General features: G+C 45.9%; 2 protein-coding genes across 4 annotated transcripts in view; one reads left to right on the forward strand and one right to left on the reverse strand.

Moving 5' to 3' along the window:
- lmf2a (lipase maturation factor 2a) overlaps positions 1 to 1908 on the reverse strand; it is a 30053-nt gene extending 28145 nt beyond the window's left edge. Inside the window, exon 1 of the mRNA XM_038811645.1 lies at positions 1720 to 1908. Coding sequence (XP_038667573.1) covers positions 1720 to 1813 — 94 coding nt within the window. The 5' untranslated portion in view covers positions 1814 to 1908. The remainder of the gene's footprint in view (positions 1 to 1719) is intronic.
- A 367-nt stretch (positions 1909 to 2275) lies between these two features.
- ncaph2 (non-SMC condensin II complex, subunit H2) overlaps positions 2276 to 19525 on the forward strand; it is a 48416-nt gene continuing 31166 nt past the window's right edge. For 2 of the 3 annotated variants that reach the window (XM_038811647.1, XM_038811649.1), the window contains exons 1-8: positions 2276 to 2444; positions 12237 to 12363; positions 13615 to 13716; positions 14113 to 14168; positions 14925 to 15006; positions 15555 to 15626; positions 16513 to 16592; positions 18426 to 18580. In XM_038811647.1, the coding sequence (XP_038667575.1) occupies positions 12256 to 12363; positions 13615 to 13716; positions 14113 to 14168; positions 14925 to 15006; positions 15555 to 15626; positions 16513 to 16592; positions 18426 to 18580 (655 nt within the window). In that variant the 5' untranslated portion in view covers positions 2276 to 2444; positions 12237 to 12255. Of the gene's footprint in view, positions 2445 to 6634; positions 6704 to 12236; positions 12364 to 13614; positions 13717 to 14112; positions 14169 to 14924; positions 15007 to 15554; positions 15627 to 16512; positions 16593 to 18425; positions 18581 to 19525 lie in introns of all 3 variants that reach the window. The other variant, XM_038811648.1, reaches the window with a different exon arrangement.

Raw genomic sequence — 19525 nt, forward strand, 5'->3', positions numbered from 1 at the left:
CTATTTAGAGGAACTTGTGCACCATTTAGCTGCCATGTTTCCTTTACAATAATGACCATGTTGCAAAAGTATATCATTAGCTGTAGCATGCTTTAGGATGTCCTGATGATGGGAAAGGTGCACAGCCCCAACTGACAGCTTTCATCCAATCAGTCTCCTACTGACAGGCGGCTCCCTCCCGATTACAGCTTCCAACTTATCAGAACAGAATCCAGTTGATCCCACGATTCAGAATATCACTCTTCACAGATGGTGAGAAGTGTAACATTCCCAATGCTGACCTGCTGTCCCCACTGATAGCTGACTGCCCCTTGAAGAAGGAAACTTCAAATCACAGTTAGAAACCAAAGGAGGTTGCGGCGGCATGGTAGTTTGCACTGCTGCCTCACGGCACCGAGGACCCGGGTTTGATCCCGGGCCCGGGTCACTGTCCGTGTGGAGTTTGCACATTCTCCCAGTGTCTGCATGGGTCTCGTCCCCACAACCCAAAGGCGCAACATCGAGGGCCGAAGGGCCCGTACTGCGCTGTAGTGTTCTATGTTCTATGTGCAGGGTAGGCAGATTGGCCATGCTAAATTGCCTCTTAATTAGAGAAAAAAATTAGGTACTCTAAATTTAAGAAAAAAACAAAAGTTTAAAATAAGAAACTGGAGTGAGGTTGTGGAAGATTTCCGTACAACGGGGAACAAAGTAGAATTTACTCCTGTTAGGGGGAAAAAAAATCACCGCAGGCAAACATGGTCACTGCATACAAACAGGGTTAAAAGGTCATCGGATGTGTTCTAGATGGGACTGAGGGATAACTGTGCCTTGTGCGGAGGAGGGATGTGAGGATATGGGGAGCAGTGTGCATGAAGCGAGGTGATTTAAGTGGAGTCTGATGGCCGTTGTTTAAACATGCCACCTGTGAGTGCCTCTGCAACTGGAGCCTGGCACCAAGACACATAGAATATACAGTGCAGAAGGAGGCCATTCGGCCCATCGAGTCTGCACCGACCCACTTAAGCCCTCACTTCCACCCTACCCCCGTAACCCAATAACTCCAACTAACCTTTTTTGGTCACTAAGGGCAATTTATCATGGCCAATCCACCTAACAGCACATCTTTCGGGATTTGTGGGAGGAAACCGGAGCACCCGGAGCAAACCCACGCAGACCCGGGGAGAACGTGCAGACTCCGCACTGACAGTGACCCAAGCCGGGAATCGAACCTGGGACCCTGGCTCTGTGAAGCCACTTGTGCCACCGTGCTGCCCTAATAAAGATAACCAGGGGTGGTTGTGCCACACCACCAAGTGTCCCGATCGAGGGGACTCTTGCTCGGCACCAGTTCAGAATTAACACCCGTGTTCCCTTGCACACTCCCAGCCCACTCCTGGCGCAGGGGCTGTTTAGCACAGGGCTAAATCGCAGGCTTTGAAAGCAGACCAAGCAGGCCAGCAGCACGGTTCCATTCCCGTAACAGCCTCCCCGAACAGGCGCCGGAATGTGGTGACTAGGGGCTTTTCACAGTAACTTCACAGAAGCCTACTCGTGACAATAAGCAATTTTCATTTCATTTCAAAACTAAAGGACTGCCGGCACGTTCCCACCGCCGCCCTCCCCACTGACTGACAGTCAGACCAGACCTTGCGGCATGTGGCTGCTCTCTGGCCTGCCGGACTACCCGGCCCGAACCCTTCACAGCCGGCACGCAACATGTCAGCTGGCTGCGGTTACCTGGGATCTGTGTATAGAGTGAGGCGAAGGCGCACAGGTAAACAGCGGCGGTGCCCCAAAGGAAAGCCCCGCGAGCAGCGCCGATCTCCCCCATCCTGCAGCTGCAGGCCTGGACCCAGACACAACCACTCAACAGGGAGAGAGGGGGGAGTGAGCCTGCCAATGCCACCAACTCAAATCCACCCACAATACAGGTCACCCCGAGCCACTGATCAACGCTGAAAGGAGTGGACCATTTATGAAATCGACAGTGGGCTTCAACTTGCTTTCCTATTTAAGGACTCTTTAGAATTTGTCCCCCATTCTTAAAATGGATTGCTCTAACCCTCCCGCATCTCTCATTGGTTTGGCGCCTGTACCATCAGGGCGGGAGGGGAAATCATCTCTGGATATTTATTTTATTAAACTCGGCGAATCCGATAGGTTATTTGAGCTGGTACCGATTATTTCAGAGTAAAAATTCGATATGTTAGGTTTTACCTGATGCACAATCGTCTCAAAATTCGTTCCAACTCCTTCTCCTCCTTTCCCCCCCTCATCGTCGGGTGGGTGAGTCTATGCCGCACATGCGCAGTCCGGGGTGGGTCCCTGAGCGGGAAAAACAAAAAAATGGCCCCGGCCTCAAAATTATAACCGGAGAGAAGAGGCGGACAGCCTGACAACCGGACTTGGGAGGCTCGGACTTTGGGAGAGTGGGGCGTAGCTGGACTGGGGCGTTCGGTGGGGTGAGTGTTGTCCTGACATCTGAGCCCTGAGTGGTCTGTGTGATTTCTCCACCCCATCTCTCCGACCCCTATCCGTTGTTAAATATGTTTTTATTTCTCCCTATATTGTGCTCATTGTATTAATATGCTCGGCAGCCTCCTGTCTTCTGGTTCTGAAAGAGGGCTCACCCCAAACGTTAACTTTGCTCCCTCGAGCGGCAGATTGATCCACTTGTGTTTTTACTGTAGCTTCTGGTTTGCTTCCAGCGTCTGTGGCACTTTGAAATGCAGAATGCTGCGGAACCTGGAACTAAAAGCAGAAAACGCTTTAATTTCTGCAGTATTATTACCCCCTATTTCCTCGTTTGTTTTTTGCAGTGTTGCCCAGTCCTAGCCTTTCAAAATTCCAGAGATAATCTGTGAAAAGTCGAGATTTTTGTTATAAACCTGGATACACAGAACCCCTACAGTGAAGGAGTCCATCAAGTCCAAAAGAGCACCCTACTCTCCCACCCCATCCCTACCTAGAGTGTCAGTGTCTGAACACAAACCTGCAGTTTTCAAAGGGTTCTGATGATGATCTGTCTTAGTTGACCGTACTCATCACTGTCCTACTATAGGTTAATTAATGTCTTACAGGTAGGGAAATCATTTGGCCAATCCTATCCACACCTGACTCTAGTGGCACATTCCATGGTTGACTTTTAATATCTAGTGTAGCTAGATGTAGGGAATAAATGCTGGCAAACTAGCTTGATTGTTAATACTCCTTATTTTGTTGTAATTTTATTGTTGAAATTTATTGTTATTAAACAGCAGGTCTTAACTATAAAAACCAAGGAGCTAAATTAATTTAAAAGCGGGCAGCATGGTGGCACAGCCGGTTAGCCCTGCAGACTCACGGCGCCAAGGTCCCAGGTTCGATCCCGGCTCTGGGTCACTGTCCGTGTGGAGTTTGCACATTCTCCCCATGTTTGCGTGGGTTCCTTCCCCACAACCCAAAGATGTGCAGGTTAGGTGGATTGGCCACACTAAATTGCCCCTTAATTGGAAAAAATGAATTGGGTACTCTAAATTTTAAAAAAAAGTTAATTTAAAAGCAATTCTTAAAGCTGCTTTTTCGCTCTCCTCTTGTTATTTAGGCCCAGAATGGAAATATTTTGTATTGATGCTACCATTGAATCTTAATTATTCTTGGTGATTTTCCTGCACCGAGCGCACGTTAAACCAGGGTTTTTCAAAGTGTGGGTTACTATCCTTAGGGTCGTGGAGAGATCGTGCACAGCGTTCCAGCAGTGGCTCCGGTCATGGGAGAAGTGCCCAATGGCTGCTACCAACATTTAAATTGAGAATGGCGGCTGCTACTGCCTTTAAAATGAGAACAAAATGAGGCTGTGTGCAGTCCTCCAGCCGTAACCAGCAGCAGTGAGCAGGTCGACGCAGGTTACACACACTTGAATCAAGCACCCTGGTACCCTGATGTGCTTTTGGCACGAAATCACAGAGGAGCGCTTCCATTTCCTAGCTGCTAGCAAGCAAGACAAGGGGACTGAGAAGGTGGATTGTTTTGTCACAAGGAAGAGACGCAAGAGACACAAATAAGCAGTCCAATAAAAGGTATCTACTGGCCAGGATCTCTCATCTGAATCTGATTGAGATAGCTGCTTAGGAGAATCCAGGGCAGAGCAGTGCTTGTGTTGACTCTACAAAAGCTCCAGGGCCTCTGGTGAACAGCCAACATAGAAAAACTTCAATCAGGAACAAAGCAGTATAAAGATTATTTCTTGAGGTATGAGTTTATCAATTGTGCCGATGCAAGGCCCTTGTGTTTTCTATGCCAGGAAGTACTGGCAAGTGAGAGAAGAGGTTTCAGATTTTGAACGAGAAGTGGTACGTGGAAAAGTTCCTTTGAGTTTGAGACCCCAGAGTCAGTTATTAACTTAGAGCTGACTCCAAATACAAATACTGAGCTGCTGTACCTGATTTGTGACAGCACATTGAAAACATGCCAAAATCCCATGAGGCTGTCAGCATTCTGGAGTAGCATCACCCAGGAGTATCCGGTTCGGACTAAAACAAGCATTTTGTTGCTATTGTCCTTCATAATGGCCTACATGTGTGAGGCTGGATTTTCCATTCTCACAAAGTTGAAGACGGCACAAAGGAATTGGCTGAACTCTGCACCTGACATGCGTGTTGCCCCCCCCCCTCCTGTGAACTTGATTGGAAAAAGATTATTAGGAGCAAGCAGGCTCCCCTTTCACATTAAAGATAAGCAAATGTGGCATGGGCCGTAAAGGTTGGCTGGTTGGCAAAAGTGGGTCCAGGGAGAAAATCACTGTGCTAAAAAAAGTGTACATTGATATGTATGTTTCACAAATACAAGGAAGGATTTTAACAAATGTGTGAAAATGCTGAGTACATCAGTCATGAGACTGAGCAACGGCAGCCTCCAAGACGGTCTCGATCCATTGCAGTTCGCCTATTGCCGCAACTGGTCTACAGCAGATGCTCTCTCCCTGGCCGTACAATTAACACCCGAACACCTCGAAAACAAGGACATATCAGACTATAGAAGGGAGATAAAATCACTTGGTCGCATTGTGTACCGAAAACAATCTCTGTCTAAATATCGGAAAGACCAAGGAACTGATCGTCGATTTCAGGAAGCATAGCACGACTCACATTGCCGTCTGCATCAATGGCTCCGAAGTGGAGATGGTCGCTAGCTTTAAGTTCCTGGGAGTCACCATCACCAACAGTCTGTCCTGGTCCAGTCACGCTGATGCAACAGTCAAGAAAGCCCACCAATGTCTATTTCCTACGGAAGCTAAAGAAATTTGGCATGTCTGCATCGTCTCTCTCAAACCTCTACAGATGTGCCGTAGAGAGCATCTTATCCGGCTGCATAACAGCTTGGTATGGCAACTGCCGCAAGAAACTGCAGAGTGTGGTGAACTCAGCCCAATACGTCACACAAGCTTGCCACCCTCCCATTGATTCTGTCTACACCCTTCCGCTGCATCAGAAAGGCAGACTGCATTGTCAGAAACCCTCACACCCAGGCTTTACCCTCTTCCAGACGCTTCCATCAGGCTGAAGATGCAGAAGTCTGAAGATCCGTACATCCAGACATAGGAACAGCTTCTTCCCCACAGCTACTAGACTCCTCAACGACTCTCCCTCGGACTGATCTATTCCCTGTAAGAACACTATTCACGACGTCCTATGCTACTCTTGCTCATGTATTTGTTTTGTTTGGCCCTTGTTCCGCACTGTAACCAATCACTAATTGTTGATGTAATATTTGTCAATGTACTCTGTCGATTTATTATTTTTGTCTACTATGTACGTACTGTGTATGTTCCCTTGGTCACAGTAAAATACTTTTCACTGTACTTTGGTACATGTGACAATAAATCAAATCCAAGAAGCCTGGCTAATAGCCAACCCCTCCACTGTACTTTTGTATCCTCCGGCATAACCTGGTTTGTTTCTTCTTTTATTTTCCTCATGTAATGCGCTCCATTCATTTTCCTTCTCCTTGGGATAGACAATAAAAGGTTGAGCGTGGAAATAGAAGCAGATTGAAACCAAACAGAGGTACACTAGGGTAATAAAATCAATTCCATTTTGAATTGTGAAAGTGTTCAACTATTTTTGAAAATAAATTTAGACTCCCAATTATTTTTTTCCAATTAAGGGGCAATTTAGCGTGGCCAATCCACCAACCATGCACAATTGTGGGGGTGAAACCCATGCAGACATGGAAAGAATGTGCAAACTCCACACGGACAATGACCAAGGCTGGGATCGAACCAAGGTCCTTAACGCCATAGGCAGCAGTGCTAACCACTGTGGCACTGTACGACCCTTGAAAGTGTTCAACATGTCAAAAATAGCCTTTGCAGTTGAGGGTGTGGGCAACAATTCACAAAAAAGAAAGTCCTCGTGTATCTTTCTATTATGTTCATACCGTACATAGGTGAGCAGGTTTGAAAGGTTTGCAATGTCAATTTATCCAGTTGAAGTGCATAAAATAAACTTATTTGTATTCCCACTATTAGCTGATCATTCACTTTGTGGGTCATTTCAACGAGTCTGATAGATGGTGTTATCTTTGATTTGATTTATTATTGTCACATGCATTAGTATACAGTGAAAAGTATTCTTTCTTGCATGCTGTACAAACGATGCATACCATACATAAGGAAGGAAGAAGAAACTGCAGAATAGAGCTGAGATGATTGACCTCCAACCACCATCTTCCTTTGTGCCAGGTATGACTCAACCAGCAGAGAGTTTTCCCCCTAATTCCCATTGACTCCAGTTTGGCTAGGGCCCCTCGATTCTACTTGGTCAAATACTGCCTTGATGTCGAGTGCAGTCAGTCTCTCCTCACCTCTGGCATTCGGCTCTTTTGTCCATGTTTGAACTCAGGCTGTAATGAGGTCAGGAGCTTTCATCACCGACGATCTGTTGTATGAATCTATCCTAATTGTAATAGTTAGTATACTTTTGATGTCAAGTAATAAACTTGCACCTCGACAACACATTCAAGCTTCAATCATGACCAGTTATTTAACATTGCTCAAAGCGCCGCCCCCCCCCAAAAACCACCACCACCCCCTACACACACCAGCTGCTCATCCTTCAGTGAAATCAATTTCTTGGTTTGTTTCAATTCTTTATAAACCCATTTAGAAGTTGTTTGAAATGTTATGTTGATGGTTTTTGTGAACAGGTTGTTTACAGTTCTGGGGCTAACGTGTAGGATTTGCTCATCCAGGGGGAGATTTTCTTACCTCAGTGGCTGAAATCTCGAAAATGAGAAGGTTGTGGCTCGTATCATTTTGTTTGTGGATTGATACTTTGTCCCAAGATCAGAACGGGAGCGAATCTGTCTCTGACATTTGCTGAGACCTAGTGTTTGGACCAGTGGCTGCCACGCTGATCTTGCTGCTCACGCTAAAACTCCAGCAGTCTGTGACAATGTGACTTGGAACTCAGCACTCTGGCGCTAAAAATGTGTGATTTCTGGTCCAATATGCACCATCTATAATTTGCAACCTGTACCTGGACACTGATCTAATGCCACCAACTATTTGAGACACAACATTGATGATTCATCTGGGGAAGAAGGAGGACATGGCGGCTTGTGAAAAATCCCTGGATGTAGAGTTCCCTCATGAAATTGCAACTGGATACTACTCGTGTGGAGTCTAAACACCATCAAAACTGTTTGGGTGGAATAATCTGCGTTATTATGTATATTTTACAGTTTGTGGGATCAACGTCTGGTACTTTCCTACATTCTTGTGGGAGAGAGAATTTAAAACATTTTTTCCCCCAATTAAGTGGCAATTTAGCGTGCCAAATCCACCTACCCGGCTCATCTTTGGGTTGTGGGGGTGAGACCCACGCAGACATGGGGAGAATGTGCAAACTCCACTGCCCTGGGACCGAGATCGACCCGGAGCTGAGAGGCAGCAGTGCTAATCACTATGCCACCTGCAGTATATTTTAATGTGTGATGCGATCAGTGTCTGTTCTTTTACTTGATTTCCTCCTACACTGAAAGCAACATTCCTTTCATTTTATGTGAGGAGAGTGACAGATCAAAAGGGAACCTGTGCATGAAGAAGGGTTTCAGTAAATCTGGAGTTACATTCTTTTTCTTACAAAATGTATTTTATTCCAAACATGTAAAAAAAAAACACAGTAACCTATACAACAACACACTCCACATCCTCACAGTCCACAGTTTGTGCAAGTTTTCCCCATCCCTGCGACGAACAGTTCCTCAAACATTGTCATGAACAACCCCCACCGTGTCTCTAAGCCCTCCGCTGAACCCCTCAACTCAAATTTGATCTTTTCTAACTGAAGAAAATCATACAGATCCCCCAGCCAGGTGGCCACTGTCGGCAGCACATCCAACCTGCAATTCGCAAGATTTTTGGCGGGAAATTAGAGAGACGAAGGCCACAACATCGGCCCCCTTCCCTTCTAGCAGCTCCGGCAATTTCGATACTCCAAAGTTCGCCACCATTGGGTCCAGCCTGACTTCCACCCCAACAATTTTAGAAAACGTCGCAAACACCACTTCCCAGTATCTGTCCAGCTACTGATAACCCCAAAACGTGTGCATTAAATAACCGACTCATCCTTGCCCGGGTCATATGTACCCTGTATACCACCTTGAACTGAATCAAGTTGAACTGAACCTCATCCGTACACAAGAGGAGGTTTCCCTATGCATCACCTTGCACCAGAATCCCCAAACTATTTTCCCCCTCCAACTCCTCCTCCCATTTGCTCTTGATCCTCACCATTCCCTCAACCACCTATATATATCCCCAATCCTACTCTCCCTCCGACTCATCTGGGAGCAGCGGTTGCTCAATAGGGTATACTCCATCAACTTGGGGAATGTCCTCCACACTTTTCTTGCAAAGTTCCTCACCTGCATTTACCTACATTCACTCCCCCTCGGCAACTCAAACCTCCACAACCCACCCAGACCTGCAAAGTACTCCTTCCAGATACAAGTCCCTCATCAGTCCTGCCTCTCTCCACGTCCCAAACATTCTATCCATCTCCCTGGGACTAAACCTGTGGTTCCCACACAGTGGTGTCAACACCGACATCCCCTCCAACTTAATTGTCTCCACAGCTGATTCCACACCCTAACCCATTGACTGTACCTCCAGGCTCCCCGTATATTTCCCCAGAGCTAATGGCGGTGGAGCTGTCACCAGAGCCCTCAGACTGGATCCCCTACAGCAGTGCATCTCAAACTATCTGATGTGGCATACCGGCAGTTTTTTTTCCCAATGTGCCAGGGACCGGTGAGCGAAACAAGCCAATCCAGGATTACTGTCTCTTTCTTTTCTGGAAACACTCCAAGTACCGGCAGACGATGGCTCGCGTACCGGCACCGGTACGCGTACCACACTTTGAGAAGCACTGCCCTACAGGATCCTCCACCACCATTATCTGGAAGAAGGCAATTGGGGTGGGTGTGAAACGAACAAGAATCTTGGCAGCACATCCAATTTTACAACCTGCACCCTCCTTGCAATGTTTCCCATCTCTTTAAGAAACAAATCCATATCTCCTCCCTCCACCAACGTCGTCAAATTTCACCTGTGCATCGTAGCCCATTTCTTCATCTCCTGAATTCCCAAGTACGTGAACCTTTCCCTAGCTACCTTAAATGGCAACATCCCCAAGTTGGCAAACCAACCCCACCACATTCACCGGAAATGCCTTGCTCTTCCCAACATTTAACTTACACTCTGAGAAGGCCCCAAACCCCTCCAATATCCCCATAATCCTACATATACTCTCCAACAGGTCCGACATTGAAAACAACAGGTCGTCTGCGAACCACCACACCCGGTGCTCCCTACTCCCATCACAATCCCCTACCACTCCACAGACCCCCTAAGGGTCATCGGCAAGAGCTCAATCAACACGCGAACAACGGCAACAATGAACGCCCCTGTCACGTACCTCTATGCAGCCCAAAACTCCGTGAACTCATCCCATTTGTACATACACTTGCCACCGGAGCTATTTATAACAAACCCACCCACGTCACAAACTTCGGGCCAAACACAAACATACCCAAGTTCTCAAATAAATACCCCCACTCCACCCAATCAAAAGCCTACTCTGCATTCAAATGGCCTCCGGCACCCGCCCCACTGACGGAGTCATAACTACATTCAACAGTCTCCTGATGTTGGAGAGCTGTCTGCCCTTTATGAAACCCATATGATCATCAACAACTAACCCTGGCACGCATCCCTCCATCCTCCCCGACACCAACTTAGCCAGCACTTTCATGTCCGTTTCAACAGCGAAATGGGCTCTGGATCCTTCCCCTTCTTAAACATTCCCAACAAATGCTATGCAAACCCCGTCGCAAATGCTTTATAAAACTCTGCTGGAAAGCCATCTGACCCTGGAGTCTTCCCTGACTTCATCCCCCAATACTGTCAGTCACCTTCCTCGTCCCAGCAGCTCCTCCAATGCCTGTCTCCTCTCTTCCTCCAACCCTGAAAACTTCAATCCGTCCAGGAACTGTCCTATATCCCCTTCTGCTCCGCCCTGTACAGCTTCTCGTAGTACCCCCTAAATACCTCATTTATCCTCCCCGGCTCTGACACTTCCTCCCTTTCCTCTGTTCACACCTTCAGATTTCCCTGGATGTAGCCTGCCTCCGCAGCTGATGGGCCAGCATTCGGCTCACCTTCTCCCTGTATTCCATCCCCCCCTTGTCCTCCATAGATGCCACACCACCCTTCTCGTCGTCAACCTATCAAACCGCCCCTGCAGCCTCTTTTTCTCTGCCAGAGCGGGGGGCCCTGCATATCTTCTGTCCACCTCGAATATCTCCTCCAGCAACCGTCCATGCTCCTTCTTCCCTCCTCCTGTCCCATGCCTTGTATGAGATAATCTCATCTTCGACCACTGTCTTCAACGCCTCCCAGAATGTGGCCGCCGACATCTCTCCGTTCTGATGAATCTCTATTGCCGACACTTCCTTTTCGCAGAACCCCTTATCCGCCAACAAACCAGGTCTAGCCTAGAACAACAAATAAAAAATAACACCCTCTGGCAACATACAATAACCACAACCTCCAACCTTTACAGATGCACCTTCTCAATCTCGCACCAACTCTCAGTTCTCCCCAACTTATGGTTCCTTAGAAAGTCACTGATGTCTTCTAGCGTTTCAAAATAGTACTCCCAGCCATCAAATGCAACCCACGGTTTCGCCGGTTGAGCACCCCAAACCGAATCTTCCTTCGGTGCAACACCGCTGTGGCCCTGTTCAAACCATTCCGCCTCTTCGCCAGTCCGCACCTTTATCTTGTTATATTCAGACATTATTCCCCTCCATTCACACTCTTGTTTCTCCCTGCCCATCATCGGATCTTTTCCTTCTGAATGAATTTGTACAACCACACAATCACCGCCCACATCGGCTCCCCTGATCACGGCCTCTGCCGTAAAGAGCTGTTGGCCCTGTCCACCGCTAGAGCCTTATCCAGCACGGCCAACATCCTGAACACACGTTGCGTGGCGCTCGTTCCTTCCACAGCCTCTGGCAGCCCCACAATCCACAGGTTCTGCCGTGTGGACCTATTTTCCTGCTCCACCTTCACCTTCAACAACTTGCACAGGTACCCCAGGAGACCCACCTCGGCCTTGAAGGACGCGATTTGATCCCTCTGGTTGGACACCACTGTCTCCACCTCTTGTATCTCAAAGCCTTTCTCTACATGGTCCATCGATCCTTGCAGAGTTGTTACTGCTCCCTCAATGGCCTTCGACCAGTCTCTGTGCATCTCCTTCCTTTGGCGAAATTCATCTTTGAAGGCCATCAACTGGGCTTTTCCCACTGGTGATGACTCTTTCCTCCTCTGCCATCTTTGCAATGTTGCTGCACCATAGGTCCCCTCCAATTCTAGCCAGGTCTTTAACTGTTGGATACTTGGCACCTTCTGCCCCACTTTCCTGCTGGAGCCACCCCACTAACAGATACAAAGTGCCCAAACCAATGCCTTCGAGCCGGAACTGCTCTGTATGCGATCACGCATTTTATAGCCGCCACCAGAAATCCTGGAGTTACGTTCTAGTAACAACATCACCCCAATCCTGTGCCCTGGTTGCCGATGTGCCCTTGTTTCCAGTGTTCTGATGAACGTAATTGACCTGAAACATTAATTCTGTTTTTCACTCCACATATGGCTGCCTGACCTATTGAGTATTTCTGTCTTAATTCCTTGTCTTTAAAAGGTTCTGTGCTAAGTTGACAATGGAGGACATTGAGTCTCGATTCACACATCTCCTTCAACCCATTAGAGAGTTGACAAAGAACTGGGAAATTGATGTGGCAGCTCAGTTGGGGGAATATCTGGAAGAGGTATGGTCTTTGTATTGTTGGAAGATTACTTGTTCTATTATGACATGTTTCACTGCCCCTTGTTTATCTCCCTATCCTCAATTTTTCCTGTCAACCTTTCCCTCCCCTTTTTACCTGTCTCCTTCTCTGGACATTATCCATCAAATATATAAGATCACAAATCTAACATTCCCACACTTCATTCTTTCACCCCTTGAGTGACGAGTCACTTCCAAATCAAATAGCCTGTGAAACAATTAATTAATTCATAGGTGGGTTCAAAATGCACTTCTAAACTTTAACCTTCCAAAGTTTCTGTCTACCAGTCTGGAGCCTTTAGGTGTACCTATCACACCCTGATTATTTATATGAAGTTAATTTAAGATTGAATGGGTTAGCCGCGCGTATTCTTCAACAAATAGTTCTGGGAGAAAGTATCAAAAACACAGACTTCTGTAACAATTTTGAATTGGATTTTGAACGCTGGCAATTTCATTTCATTCAGTGACCAGCTCCTCTTGCTGTTGGCCAAATTTCTCACTTTGTGTCGTCTGCAAATTTGTGCTGCATTTACCCAAGTTCAGTGAATCTTATGAGGATAGGTTGGAGAAGCTGAGCTTCTGTCCACTGGAGTTTGGAAGAGTGAGGATATAAAATCCTGAATGGTCTTTGGCAAGGTGGATTTGAAAAGGGTGTTTCTTGCAGGCGAGTCCAGAACTAGGGGGCACTCTTAAAATTAGGTGTTACCCCGACGGGACAGAGTTGAGAATTTCTTCCTCTCCGAGGGTTGCCGACTTTGGAAAACTGTTGCGGAAGGCGGTAGAAGCGGGATCATTTTTAAGGCAGGGGTAGCTAGTTGCTTGATAAGCAAGGAGGTAAAGGGTTATTGGGGGTAGATGGCGATATGCTGTTGAGGTTCTTGTTGGACAAGGTAGTCTAAAGTTATCTGGGTAGATGGGACTTGAAACAAACCGATCAGCCATGATCTTATCAAATGGCGGAGCAGGCTCGAGGGGCCAAATGACTAACGTCTGCTCCTCTTTCGTATCTAATCCTCTAAATCTCTGCCTGTGGAATGGACCCCCTGGGATATCCCCCTCACAACTTCTGTCCTGTGGAGTAGCCCTGGGATACCCCAATTCTAACCCTTGACCAGTCTGAGCATCATCTATTTAATCCAATCTTGTTTCCTGTCTGCCAGTTGACTTTCTGTCCATGTGGCTGCAATTGTAGTGTGTAACATTCAGCCCAATCTCTCTCTCTCTCTTCCAGTTGGACCAGATCTGTATTTCCTTTGACGATGGGAAGACGACAATGAACTTTGCAGAAGCTGCACTTTTGATCCAAGGCTCAGCATGTATTTACAGCAGGAAGGTCTGTTCATGTTATCATTCTCCTGGTGGGGAGGGGTATTGTTTGGAATGTGCAGGGTGGGCTGGGTGCAAAGACGGGTGGACCTGGCTCGGTCGGAGGGACATGCTTATGTTGGGTAGGGAGATTGGGACAGGGTGGGTGGGTGTAGGGCTGGCTTGGTTTAGTTCGGGTGGGGTTCTGGGAGCTTATTGTCCTTCATTCTTAGTCCATGAATAGTTATTAAAGTGGTGAAGTATGCTTGATAAGGGGCAGTGCAAAACTTTCAAAATGAAGACATTTAATGCAAAGTTTGGAAAGGTATCTGGTCTAGATATGTCAGCTCAAGAATTCTCCCAAGTTGCTGCTTCCTGCCCTGAGATTGAATTGGATGTAAGGATGTTTTTCTTTTCTTCACAGGTGGAATATCTGCATTCTCTGGTGTTCCAGGCGCTGGACTTGATCTCCAACAAAAAGTAGAGTACTTGTAATAACTAAGCAGTACCAACCATGGGTCAATGCTTTCAGGAAGTTTATACCAAGCACCCTGCAAACACAAGGGTCCTATAATCAGTACTGGATGGTATATTATGTTATGCAAAATTGTTTATGTTGATTTCAGAGTAATGTCAGTGGAACAGTGTTTAGTGATATTTCTATATATGCGGGTTATATATGCATATACTATACCCAGCAGCACATTGTTTCATTGGAGGAGTATCAACTAAACACTGTTAATGCAGGATCATCACATCAAATAAAGTGCTGTGTAAATACAGAAACATTACACACTCCAATAATGTAATTACAAAAGTGTTGCACTCAGTAACAGCCACTGTGCTGCCCAAGCAGGCTGCATTATTACAGGAGTGTGATAAGTGGTAATGCAATGTGTGCTATACCAGGAGCATTACACCAAGTAACAGTCTGTCTGCAATGGACATTGTCGGTGTAGACTTGATGGGCCGAAGGGCCACTTCTGCACTGTATTATTCTGTGAGGCTGTAATACTCAGTAACACTCTGCATAGATGGGTCTATGACACCCAATACAGTCTGTGTTACTGTGGGACTTTTAACATTGAGTAACAGTCTGTGATGTCATCAGATGTGGAAGGTTTGTTAAATAGGAGAGGATTACTCTTCTCTCCCGAATGGAAAATACTTTCTTTACAACGGTACTCTGTCTGCAGAAACTGCTTGAAATGTTATTTTTGTGTTTTGCTATTTTAGGCGGATTCAAAAGGTTACATCTGTTAGGGCTGATGGTACAGATAGTGATGTGTCTTTGGCTAATGACAAGGCTGATTGGGAGGTAAGGAGCATTAACTGAGAATTTACTGTTCACTACCACTATGAAATTAATTAGATGTAAGTGACTGAAGTAAAATAATAAAAAATCTTGCATTTGCATATCGCCAACAATTTAAAATATCCAAGTGCTGTAACTGTTACAGCAAGCTTTTTTGTGAGATTGAAGCAGTTATTCTGATATTGAACACCAGTGTGTCTGTGTACGTGTGCATGCGCGGGTGAGGAGCTGAGAGGGAGGGGTGGAATCGGATATATACGGTGCCATTAAAATATACCGGAAACCAGGGTGTACTAATGGTCAAAATAAGCAAAGGTTTGTAAATGTATCTCTTTGAGAACTGTGCTGGTCTATACTCCATGAAGCTACGCTCCATGGGCTACATAGCTCTTATGTGTCATACTGTTCATGCTTGATGTGTCTTCAGGTTCCAGCACGTAACAGTCACTGCTCTGCTGAATGCCTCTATTATCTGTTGTAAAATCTGGCCAGTTGAGACCTTCTATCTTTCTATGTCAGATGTCACTAACTCTGAAATCCTTGCTTTCTAGTTTTTGTCACTTGATGATATTGAGTGTCCTACAAAAACCAACATTGATTTACAGAAGAATCACATTTCAAATGTAAGTAATCCTTACTTGTGATCCCTCAGATTTTCCACTGTGCACTGTGGTACCCTGTTAATTTTTTTTTAAAATGGTCACAATTAGGCTTACATTAACACTGCAATGAAGTTAATGTGAAAATCCCCTAGTCGCCACATTCCGGCACCTGTTTGGGTACACAGGGAGAATTCGGAATGTCCAAATTACCTAACAGCACGTCTTTCGGGACTTATGGGAGGAAATCGGAGCACCCGGAGGAAACCCACGCAGACACGGGGAAAACGTGCAGACTCCGCATAGACAGCGACCCAAGCCGGATTCGAACCTGGGACCCTGGTGCTGCGAAGCAACAGTGCCAACCACTGTGCTACCGTGCATAAGAGGTTATCACCACCCCATCCAGCACATCTCACTGCAATCTTCACTACCCTGGGTGAGGGCTGGAGTTCAACACCAGATTTCCCCACAGGGAGATCCAAGGCTGGGCGAGTGGTGGATATGGACCAGAGTAGTGGAGATTACAAATAAAGGAAGGGGGGAACCTGATCTATAGCAGGATGGACAATTTGCCTGTGAATAAAACGTGGAGCTGACAAGAGGCCAAAGCCCTGGAGCAAGACCAGGCATCAAGGAGAGGCCCAACAAATCGGCAAAAGAAAGTAGGAGCCTATAATCGGTGATCAACTGATGGGTTAGAGTGAGTAGTGAAGGCTGGGAGCAGGAGCGAGGTGAAATGAAAAAAGATGGCTTTGGGCATTTGAAAAGTAACAGAGTGGTATTAAAAGATGATTAAGCTCTGGAAAGAAATTAGATTTGAGAGGTCGCATTGGACTGAAGTGCAGGGTTATAGAGAATTAAGATGGGAGAGGTGGAACCTGACTACCCTGTGCTTTCTTCTCTCCAGGTTGTGACGATTATCCCACTAACTCCGATGGCACTAATACCACTAGAGGAAATTGAGAAAAAGAACAATCCACTTTTCAGGTATGGAATATTTTGCCCTGTGTGCAGCAAATTTAAATTTTTTTATATGTATAAATTTAGTGTACCCAATTATTTTTTTTTCTCCAATTAAGGGGCAATTTAGTGTGGCCAATCCACCTAACTTGCACATCTTTGGGTTGTGGGAGTAAAACCCACAAAGACATGGGGAGAATGTGCAAACTCCAGTGTACAGTAAATTAAGGTAGACAGCCAGTCAGTGGGTCCTAGGCAGACTTTGGGAGATCCAATCAGTGCGCCCCAAAGTGATAGTGTGAAAGTGTTTCAAGCTGCCAGCCATAATGCTTCTCAATGTTTCAGGCAGCTTTATTCCAGTTGCTGGTGGAGGTTAGTTCACTGCAACAAACTGAATAATGTAGACACTAAATTAGAATTGACTGACTGGAAAAATGGAGGTGTCACGTTCCTACAATACAGTGCGCTTCTGAGTCTGGAATTAGTGATTTGGGACTTCACTTTGCATCTAACCCATGCTAGACCTGCCTCACACTTGTTTAATGAGATAGCTGACTTTGCATCCAACCTGTCTGTACCTGACCTCGGAATGTTTGATGCTGGTATTGGGTCCAAGTTTAAGCTTCCCTTGTTTACCAGCATTGACACCTTACAGTTTGATGAGAACAATAAATTTCCTGGTTGAATGCTCCGTAGCCAGGTGAGGTGTAGTTACTGAGGAGCTCTGGGGCTGAATTTCAGGTGTTAGAGGCAAGTGACCACCTGCTGACTGGTGTAATGTTGAATCACAGGGCTTGGGAAGGTTGCAGGTTATCTTCTGTTCTGATCTCTGTCTCTATAAGTTAATTAGAAGGAGCAAAAACAGCTTGCCCACCTGATGATCTGTTGTTGAAAGCTTGTGCCTGGATGTTGTGTGAGGGAAGGCTGATGATTGGGCTTAAGTGTTATCCTTCCACATTTGGTCATAGTGTCGACACTATCTTGCCTTCCCCTCCATTCCAGAGGTAGAGAGCCAAGGAATAAGACCTCAGCGGGCATGGTGGCAAGGGGCCTGGGAAGGGAGGGGGAGGACGGCAGTGTGGAGGATTTGAAGAAAACACAAACTTGCGTCACTCAGTGTTTTAAAAAAATTCTTCCTTGTATCCCCACTTTATCCTCCCCAAAACCTTAAATCAGTGTCCCCCAGTCCTTGTACCATCAGCTAATAGGAACAGCTTTTCTTTCTCAACCGTATGAACTTGCCATAACCCTGTACACCCCTACCAGTTTTCTCCTTTATTCCAAGGAGAACAGTGCCAGCTTCTTCAATCTAACTTTATCGCTGAGATCCCTTGCATCCAGGACCATTCTAGTAAATCTCCTTTGCACCCTCTCATCTGTCCTAAAGTGTGATGCCAAGAGCTGTTCACAATACTGTGAATTATGGTCTAACCAAACATTATTACGGTTCAGAATAAATTTCCTGCTTTTATACCCAATGTCTCTATATGAGGCTTTGCTAACTAATCTCTCATTATGTTCTGCCATCTTCAAAGATGTATACACATGTACCCCCAGGGTTCCTCTGTTCTTGCACACACTTTAGAAGTGTGCCATTATGTCTTTATTCCCCCTCCTTATCACTTTTGCAAAAATGCACACCTCACACTTATCCGCATTAAATTCTATCTGCCACTTGTCTGCTTTCTGTTCACCTGTGTCATATTGCAGTCAACTGGTATCGTCCTCGCTCACTGCCGCACCTCCAAATTTGATACAATTTAATGCATGAAATGTTTGAAGACCAAATGAATGATGCTCAGGAAACCAAAGAAAACAATCCTCAGTTACCAACCTAACAGGTTTTCCATTTCACTGTAGCCGAAGAGGAGAGATTCTGGGCAGCCGCAAGGATTTTCGAATGAATACTTGTACTCCTCACGCCACAGGTGCCTTCATGTTAGAACTGGCCAATGTGTCACCGATGAGCTATCTGAACAGGCAACAGCAGGACAATGCCGAGCACAACAGAAACGGTAATTAACTGTGCCTATGAACAGTTTACCCTTTGTCATATTGCAGGCTCTGACTGAGAGTGAGCCTGAGTGTGTCACAGATTCTAGTATTGTTCTATACTTCTGTAGCTTGATAATTGTCTGATTGGACAGCTCCTGTTCCATGACTGTATGGCTTGCTGCTGAATTGAATATCATTTATTGTGTTTAGACGCAATAATCCCCTTCTTTATTCAAATGATCACCTGTGATTTGAAATGTGGATCATGCTGAACACCTTGAGGGTTGTAAGAGAATGGAGCGGTTTTCTGCAGGGATTCGCTGAGACATATCTTGAAGGAAAAGTGGATTACATTTTTTTCAGCAAAGGAAGTTGCAGAGCTAAGGGGTGAGTGGAACAATGGATAGGTTTGAGATTGATACAAGGCTATGGAGAGTACGAGTGGGGATGAGGGTTTAATTTAGGATTAACACAGGATTTTGGGGAGAGAGCAAGGAAGAGGATTAGTTTGGGATTAAAAGAAGGTTTTGTGGAAGAGAACGGGCAGTGGAATTAGTTCCTGATTTATCTAGCAGAGATCCAGAATAGGCACAATTGGCCTGTGCTGCTAAGCATTAACAGTTTTGTGATGATTTTTAGAAACTTCAGATCGATCATTTAAAGTTACCACAAGTGGAATCCAGCCTGACTTTCTCACATTTAGAATTCTAGACGCCTGCACTGCCCCTGATTTGTCAGATTGCTTGTCCAGCATTTAGTATTAGGTGAGCAAAAATTTCCGCCACCTATATATTGGCAAGTCATTGGTCACTGTAGCTTGTTCCCTGGCCACCATTCCTCTCCCTGACAACTATCTGAAGCTGAACCACACCATTTGAACCATGGTACTTTGTTTCAGATCAATTTCTAACTACGTGTCCACTTAAACAAAACTGCCTACTACCAACCTTGTCACATCACCCCAA

Source organism: Scyliorhinus canicula, chromosome 11 (genome assembly GCF_902713615.1).
Source record: "Scyliorhinus canicula chromosome 11, sScyCan1.1, whole genome shotgun sequence".
Classification (NCBI taxonomy): Eukaryota; Metazoa; Chordata; class Chondrichthyes; order Carcharhiniformes; family Scyliorhinidae; genus Scyliorhinus; species Scyliorhinus canicula.